Source organism: Hylaeus volcanicus, chromosome 4 (genome assembly GCF_026283585.1).
Source record: "Hylaeus volcanicus isolate JK05 chromosome 4, UHH_iyHylVolc1.0_haploid, whole genome shotgun sequence".
In the NCBI taxonomy this organism is placed as follows: domain Eukaryota; kingdom Metazoa; phylum Arthropoda; class Insecta; order Hymenoptera; family Colletidae; genus Hylaeus; species Hylaeus volcanicus.
The window spans coordinates 3753054-3762206 of record NC_071979.1 but is presented as its reverse complement, the minus strand read 5'-3'; the positions used below and the strand labels follow the sequence as shown (position 1 = coordinate 3762206).

Sequence of the window (9153 nt, the reverse complement as noted above, 5' to 3'; positions counted from 1 at the left end):
TAAGATACTGGATTTATTGAAATTTAATGTTCCAAGAAGGCTACTTCGAAACAATAATATTTTCTATACTGATCCATAACTAACAACTTTAGTACGTCTGTTGATCTTTTTCATGAATCAACTTCGACATTCAAAAATTCAGTTGTAATAATTTTGCGTATGTGTAATCTAGCTAAACATGGTACATAATGATACGCTGTGATTGTCTCCATTTCTTCTAACTGTTATTATATTGCATTTGATATTAAGGGCATATTGCACGTAAATAAAGTATTAGTATTATTAGGGTATTCAACGTGCCAAAAAAACCTCTCGAATTAATATTACTATAGCTAAAAGTAGATTTTTATACCGTATCAAAAATATACGAACACTTGTTAAAACAAGAATTTTATTACGTTTCATATCAACTTCATTTCATTCCTTGAATCTTACCTTGTCCACACTTGCCTTAAGATTACCTCAAGGTGCCACTCTACGTACAAAACAATCAATCGAATTACTTTAAATTAGCGATTCCCGTATTTGAAGAAGTTACGTTCATTTTACGTAACGTCCAGTGCGTTCTGTATGATTAAAATACTTTACAATTGCTCCAACATAAAATAGACTTAAATCTTGTTCCCAATACATTAATCGCATTAGCTTAGCTTTATTTTATGAAAATTCACATGTTAAATCATATATTAATAATGCATATTTATTTATTTTTATGGAATTCTATTCATTATATGATTTGAACTTTCCATACATTTTTTTCACATTCAAATTCGCTATAAATGCATAAAAATCCGCAGTCTACTCATAGGTATGCGCACGAATATTAGTCTGACAGTCCACGTAATATGTACATACACTCTCGCTAAAAGTATGTAGACACTTCCTTAATAGAAATAAATATCTAATAAATACTTGCGAATCTATTAATATCAATCATATCATTTATGTTTCGCTTTATGTTGCATTAGGGAGTATATTTTATTAATAGATTTTTTTTTAATATCACATTAGTAATGGTAAAAAATTATAGAGATAACTAGATAATGTTAAAATTTCTTTTATCAAACTTGGATACTATTAGTTTCTTCATTATATCCGAAGTAATATTATCTCATTTATTTTGTAATATTTCGCCATATTGAACATTCTTTCTGAACTTTTCTATCTAAACGATTCGATAGTTCCACTATAAAATTGAATATGGCACTCACAATACACATTCAATATAGAATTTAGGAACAAAAGTTGTATAGTAATAATTTACGGTGTATAGTAATTATTCCTTGAAGATAGTAAGTGTCCACGTATATTTGAACGAGGCTGTACCTACATACTCGAGTTATTTCAATATACAAGTCTTTAATAACTATGGTAAAACTTAATAAAAATTAGTTGCGCTTACAGAACAAAATGCTTATTTTTAACAACCTCTGCACTACATTGACGATACATAATAAAATAATATTTTGTTATCGTAAATCATTTAAAAACAAAGTATCTTACTCGTTCCCTTTTTTCTCTGCTTTTTTAGTTTTCCTTCGCTGATTGGTGGCAGCCTAGAAGTCACCAGCGACGTACGCACGCGTATAACTGCGATAGAAATATTCCTGTATAAATCACAGACAAAACGGAGGCTTATTTTTAGTTACCTATACACTTCCCTGATGGTATATTTAGACAATTTCACGCTCTGAAAAAGTACGCTCGACAGAATTTTTTGCATATCTTTGAACGTTTCATAGATCATAGGTGCAATTAAATACCAAACTCAGGAAGTTACGTAAACTTCTTGCGTTTAATACTTAATTGCGCTGATAACTATATCGGCGCTATTATACCGGTTATCGCATCTTGCTATTGTAAAGTTAGTTTCTGCGAACGCTTAACCAATTTGCAAGCAGAAATGAACATTTTACTCGAATAATAGATGAAGAATAAAAATACAGTAAAATGATATATTCGCAACCTTTATTCGATTTAACAGTTATACGGATATCTTTTTATTCGTTCAATAGAAACTACAATTTCATTTTATAATTCAAATTATGTATTAAACGAAGAAATTATAGAAATATTGTTCGTCTTTCATTTGTTATTCGAGATTCGTACCTAAGTAGATCAGAATTTTGTCTATATTTGATTTGAAGGTGATCTTATCAAATTATTTTTAAAAAATCACTTTTGTTATACAAAAAGATACTTCTACTCATTGTACTCATCTTCTAAACAGAAGTAAAGAATTTAGAATAAAATATAGCCGATTTGTTACTTTAAACTATGCTGTATGTTATAGTAGAAGACATTGAAACATTACAATAAACAGAAAGTGAAAATTCGTATCTGTAATGGTAAGAATACCTACAAATGTAAGACTACAAAAAGTCTATATTACTACTGGATAGCAATTTAATAAAATAATGGACACGTGATTATAGTAGCAGTCAACAATATAGTTTATCAGAGGTCATTTGAAATTATGTTTCATAATTATTTACTTCTTAAGGTATCTTTTTTAAACTTATTTGTGCATTTAATTTACAGATATTCAGAATTTTTCAATATCTTCTGACTCATATACTCAATCTAAGACGTATGCAGAGTTGAATAAAATTAATGACTCTAAGTTGTTTCTCTCTTAACATCGAAAAATGTCAGTAACAAAATTCGCTCTAGTTTTATGGTTGTTCGATGACCATTTCTGTAAAGTTTCATAACAATCAGAGGTATATCAATTTGTTTCTTAACTTATTAGCGAGCGACTCGATTAAATCGTATATTTATATATTCTCTGTCCTTCGTAAACATCTCTACACAATAAAGAAGAGAAAAATATCTTTTGTATAAAATGTTGCAAATTTGTTTTAAAACGCTGCACAAAAATTGCAGAAACTGTCATTTTAGTCAGTCCCTCTGATGGTGTCGTCCGTTGTTCGCATCTCCCGCACCCTTGTAGTGGCGCAGCTGCCTTTAGTATCGTTAAAAACGTTGAAAAATATCGATAATTCGGTGAAGAAGCGAAGTAAAACAAAGTATCCACCCGGATGGATCGATTAAAGTGTGTAGATGCAACGAGAACCATCCGAAGTTAACGTCGAAACGCAAAGAAAGTAATGCGGAGTAACGATCGACAGAATTGAACGTAAGAGGATTCGAATGTGGCGCAATTGTAGCGGTTGGAAGACCGTTTCCCGCCGTTGGGAAGAATGGGAAATCAATAATAGTTACCGGCCTTACCGACTTTGCGATGACGAAGACCCTAAACCGTGCTGCCTCTCGCTTCAACTAAACCGTGTATCTCTATCGCGCCCACGGAAAATTCACGAACGCAGTCCCCATCTTTGCTGAATCGCAGCGCCGCACGTCCGCCATTGGCCAACCGCCGTCGCCTCCTTCGCCGCCGCCATGATAGATTCCGTTGTGTGTGACCGAGTCCCGCTCTCTACAGTTTCCTGAAGAAAACTCCGTTTCTCCGCGACGTCAAAAGCGTAATATATCAGCGACGAGTTCGAAACGAGCGAGGAACGCGTAAAAATGAAAACGTACAGTAGGAAAAAAGGCGATAGCTCGAGCAATGTAATAATTCATGTGAACGAGCTGTGCCGACTGTGCTTGGCAAAGGAGGAGGAGATGGTGCCGATTTTCGTCGACGAAACAGTCCCTTTATCTCTTCGAATAATGGCCTGCATTAATTTAGAGGTGAGTACGAACGTTTAGAACAGCGTGCACGCGGTAGAGTTCGGTCCGTGAGGCATCGGTTGTCCGTCTCTCTTACGTATATTGATAGCTTAACGAAAAATAGGAATCTAGTTTATCTCTGTGCGTGTATTCTGTCTCTTTCTCCTTCTCCACTCTTCGATTTTCACTCGTGTGAGAGCGTCACTCACACATATACGACTGCTCAACCGTGGGCTCGGTGTAACGAGCGGGCACACTCCCTAAAGCAACTACCGGCTTTACCGAGTTATCGACTTTGTGTGTTCGCAATACGTTGACGCCACCTTCTTCTCTTTCATTACAGGAATCTAGACGAGACATATCATTGCCTTACAGATCGTTTACCCTGTGAATTTATAGAAATCTGCAATACACCGAGTCCTCGAGCTTACGCGGTTCATTCGTTCCACAGCTTTCTGCGTAAATCGAATTATATGTAGAAATATGATGTATGTAGGGAGAAAGAAAAATCAGTCATGGGTTGAAAATATCGTGGTACCCCATTACTAAGGGAAATGTAGACAGTATTCAGTAATATCTATTTAAAAGGCAATTTTAATGTTTTAGGTATAGTCGATGGAAGAGATCTTGTATGAGCATACACTCAAACAGTAGTTATTATTTTACTGGTACAGGTAACTGATTCCTAGGACGACGGGGGTGTGTACGCGGCTCGCGCCAAGATTAAAAAATTCGTTCAAAAATCATCGCATCATAAACCTGTCGGCACAATTACGATTTCCGTAGCCTTACAATTTAACCGTGTTTTTATTTAACATAATTTATCAGAAAAGTAATGCCGCAAAACTGTAATTCTCTATCACGTTTAGTTTAGAAGTTATATTCATATAAAGTAATAGTAAAGTACATAGTTATATTTATTTTTAAACAATTCCAATCCACTGATAAATTAGATTAATCTAAGTAACATTAGTCAGTACCAATAGGAATTACTAGTTATATTGGGTCAAACATTTTAATCAGCTTTTGAAAAATTACCAGATACTATCCACATTTCCCTTTGGTGATGGTACCACATTATTCTTGACCCAGTTTAACTTTCATCTCTTTTATGTCTTATGTATGTATTTATATTTAAAACTTCATTTAACTATGAGCATAATTACAATAGTTATAATTTTATGCAGAGTAGCGTAATAGTACTATTTCCAAAGAATTATTATAAATAGATTTTTGTATAATACGAATATTGTAACAAGTACAAGCAAATAAGATTTTAATGAAATATCTTCTGTATATAGAATTATTTGTAAAATAAAAATATATAATCATTTACTATTATAGGTTTACGAAGAAGATGGTCTCCCAAATATGATTTGTCATCCATGCAAGTACCAGTTAGAAAAATCTTATCAGTTTAAGAAGAAATGCGAAGCTGCAGATGCTAAGCTTCGAAAGCACATGAAATTAATACAGCAATTAACTGGTCAAGATGGTGAAGGAGAAAATCAGGACAATAACAGAGAAGAATTGAAGGATTCATCCAATACTGGGAAATCTAAACAAGTTAAACAACTATTGGCTGACTTGGTATCAATTAAAGATGACAGTAGACAGACAGATGGGGACCCAATTGAAGTTACAGAGGCAGAACTTGTTGGTGGTTATATTTTAGGTGCATATAATTCTTGTTACATACAATTAAAATACAACTTTATTTGCTTTATATTTTTCACTCTATTAATTACGTATTTTACAAATTGTAGGGATGAATTCTGAAAACGTGGAAATGGAAGAAACTTTATCGGTAGATCCAGCAAACATAACGCTAGTACCAGCTGAAGAACGTACTGCCAAAGCACGTTGCACAATACGAACATCACGTATTAAACAAGAACAAGATACCGATGATGAAGCAGACGAGGTACATAGAGCAATTGCGAACGCTGATTTAAAAAATGTTTATATGATGGAACTTAAAAGCAATAGCACTGGTCAAGGAGAATCATTGAAGTTGCAACCGATGGCTGATACTATAGGCAAGTGACATATGAAATTCGTATGGAAATATAACTAATGTAAATAAAATATTCTAACAAATAGTTCCCTTTACAGTTGAAGCTAACGAAGAGTTAAAGGTATTTCAATGCGATAAATGTCCGAAAGCGTTTACCCGAAGAATAATGTTGAAAAGTCATCAATCGGTTCACTCAACGCAAAGAGGCTTTACATGTCAAGCTTGTGAAAAATGGTTCCCCACAAGATCAGCTTTAGTCAGACACGAACGTACTCATACAGGTAAATTAAAAAAAGATTTAAAAATAAATGTAATATTAAAAAAGTTGAATAGAAACGAAAAACCCACGATTCTTATAGGTGAAAAACCATTTGGTTGCAATATTTGTCATCGCGCATTTGCGCAAAAAGAAATTTTACTTCGTCATCTAATGACTCATTCTGGTCAAAAACCATTCCAATGTCAACATTGTGAAAAGAGTTTTACTCAACGCGAGGCTTTGAAAGTACATATGCGAAGACATCAGAAATTAGACCCCAATGATATCCAATTGCATCATTGTCAACTTTGTCCCAAAGCATTTTGTCATGCGTCTGGGCTCAGTAGACATTTGGTTACACATACTGGAAGAACGTACAAGTGCGTGGAATGTGAAAAATCTTTTACCGATAAAAGTTCGCTCTTAAGGCACAGTCGTATCCATGCACCTAAGCAGATAATGACAAATTAAATGTATTCAGTAATTCCAGATCAGCATCACAATATCAATCGACGTTAGACTAATATTTACAAGATATTTTCAGTGTATTATTAACACGTTCGCTGTTGTGCCTTTATTTGTTATAAGCAGGATAGCGGCTTCTCACAACGCCTCACCTGCACAAACTACGGATATTCTTTTTTCTAATACTTCATTTTATAAATTTATTTTTCACCGGATTATTCATATAAGAACTGCTTGTCGTATCGAAGGAAGAAGATGATTGATGCAAGCATAGTTTAAATAATGATACATTTAATTTAACTCTAATTTGAGCTTTTTTTGTTCAAATTGACATTAGTTATAAATATAACAAAAGGGGGGGGGGAGAGAGAGTTTCTGAAAATAATATATCGAGTTAATTACTATAAGTAATGTTAAAAAGTAGAAATACAATATTAAAGTTATAATACATAAATTAAAAAAAAAAGAAATGTAATTAATGTAAAATTAAATTTTGTTCTCATTTTATGTTTCAAATATTATGAAAATTTTTTGAACTTATAACGAAGAAGACCCAAATTGGAACCGAAATGTTTAAATATAATATCATTGTTTCAACTTTGCTTATGTTAATCTGTTTTTATCCTATTTTGTCCTCGTCACTCCGATATTATTTAAATATCTACTTGTGAAGAAAATAAGGATTGCGTGTAAAAAAGATATTTACACGAGTTAAGTGAATTTAAACATGTCTTTAAATTGATGTATATTTGTTTCAAACACCCACTATAAAATTACTCTTTGTCGCGAACAAATTCTTTCATAAGAAGTTGCTATAGTTTCTACATTAACTTGATACAACCCAATATTTCTTTCACTCTTTCTCTTATTAACATATATGTGAGTGTTGGTTATGCGTGACCGTAGCATGCAAACGTAAGGATTGTCTTCGTCAACATTACTATCGATATCGATGTCGGTAGCAAAATGCCATAGACAAGGATCTCTATGACTCCGGTTTAGAACATATGAAAAACAGTAATAGAGATTGAGGTATATTCAGTAATCAAGAGTTTCAAAGTCTTCTTACTTCAGTACTTTGAAGAATAGTTAACTTTAGGTATAATAAAAAATTGTAAACAAAATCATCTTGTTTTCAGGAAATATACTAAAGAAAATTGTTCATTCTTGTAACTTTTAAAATTAGAAAACTCCTTCATTGCATCTCACGTGGACTTAATAGTGATAGAGATCCTCAGCCAAGATGCCTTGCTACCAACATTGTTAATGTCAGTACATTGAAATAAATATTTAACAATAACATGTAATATCGTTACTTATCAGTGCTCTAATACCTTTGTATTCCATTTCTTATTATTATCTATAAGACGGCATCATGCTGATCAATGCAATTTTTTAATACTAATAATTAGATACTTGATAAATATTACTTCTACTTCTATTATTCCATTCGTTTTTAAGTTGTCAATAAACAAAGTTTTAATACCTACAACTTTTTCTAAGGATAAACGTCCTTGGAAGAAGGAAATTGTAAATACTAAAAAGCAAAACAAATGAGATGTCATTTTTGTACTATTGAAAAGGCTAATAGTATTGTTCGTAGAATGTTTTGAAAGGATTGCAGTAACTCGAAAAAATTAAAATCATTTTCATTGACATTGATTTTTAATAACTTTGTGAGTATCATTCAATGACAATATATCTGTATAAAGATATTGTTAATGGATTGATCCTTAAGAAATAATCCTAAAAAACTCATGTTTGAGCTTATTTTCTTTAGGAAAATGCCATTGATTCATCGAATGAAAAATGGTGTGCTCTTTATATTATATTTGCATAACATAGTCACATTTAACACACTTCTGTATGTATTAATAAAAAGTAGAGTGAGGCAAATACTTAGTTCTGAAAAAAATGCTATACACAATCAAGTTGGTGTGAAAACTTAAATATTTTTGTAATAGAAAAAAGTTTGTGACTTATAGAGTTCCTGTTAAACTTTTATATCCTTGCAAAGTAGAATATGTGAAATTTTGTGACAGGTTTTTTTTAAACAAGTATCCTTAAAAGAAGTGATAAATATTTTGTCTACATTCTGCGCATCATTAATATTTAGAGAGTTAACAGAGATGCTACAGCGAACATGTTAAGTGTTTATAATATACATTTTTTAATTTTTTAATCTAGTTTATAATATACTGCATCTAATGATAATCATACACTAACAATTTGTTCGATAATTCCAAGTATATCTCTATACATTTATATGTGTATACTTCATTTCTGTTTTATGCATATCATCCACATAAAATTTTGTTTATGCAAATGTGCAATAAGATGATTATTTATGTATCTAACGTAGTGTATCGTACATAACATAGTGCTACGTTACGTTTAAATGACACATTTTATTAACATTACAAATTAGCGATAATATTCTTCTAGCAAAACATTTTTTTTTAAAAAAGGTTACTAACTTTTAAACCTTACAGTGTTTGTTTAAACAAGTAAAACAAGTTTTAATATTCAATTTATGTGAATTCTAAAGAGTTTATAATTCTTTTTTTAAAACATCCTGTATATATTTTCGCGATGTTTATACTGTATACAGCTCTATCTACTTTTTGTGCGTATAAATTTACATATACATATAAGGATTTCGATCCTTTTAAATTGTTATGATTAGTCTGAATGAAATTTGTAAAACGAAACAAATAATTACTTGTAACATACTATT

General features: G+C 31.9%; 1 protein-coding gene across 1 annotated transcript; it reads left to right on the top strand.

Annotated features, from left to right (window-relative positions):
* The first annotated feature begins 3377 nt into the window (after positions 1-3377).
* On the top strand, positions 3378-7334 carry LOC128875554 (zinc finger protein 189-like). The gene is made up of 5 exons (XM_054121218.1): positions 3378-3696; positions 5020-5350; positions 5442-5714; positions 5791-5973; positions 6052-7334. The coding sequence occupies exons 1-5, from the start codon at positions 3532-3534 to the stop codon at positions 6420-6422; spliced, it is 1323 nt and encodes a 440-aa protein (XP_053977193.1). The 5' UTR covers positions 3378-3531; the 3' UTR covers positions 6423-7334.
* The last annotated feature ends 1819 nt before the right edge of the window (positions 7335-9153 follow it).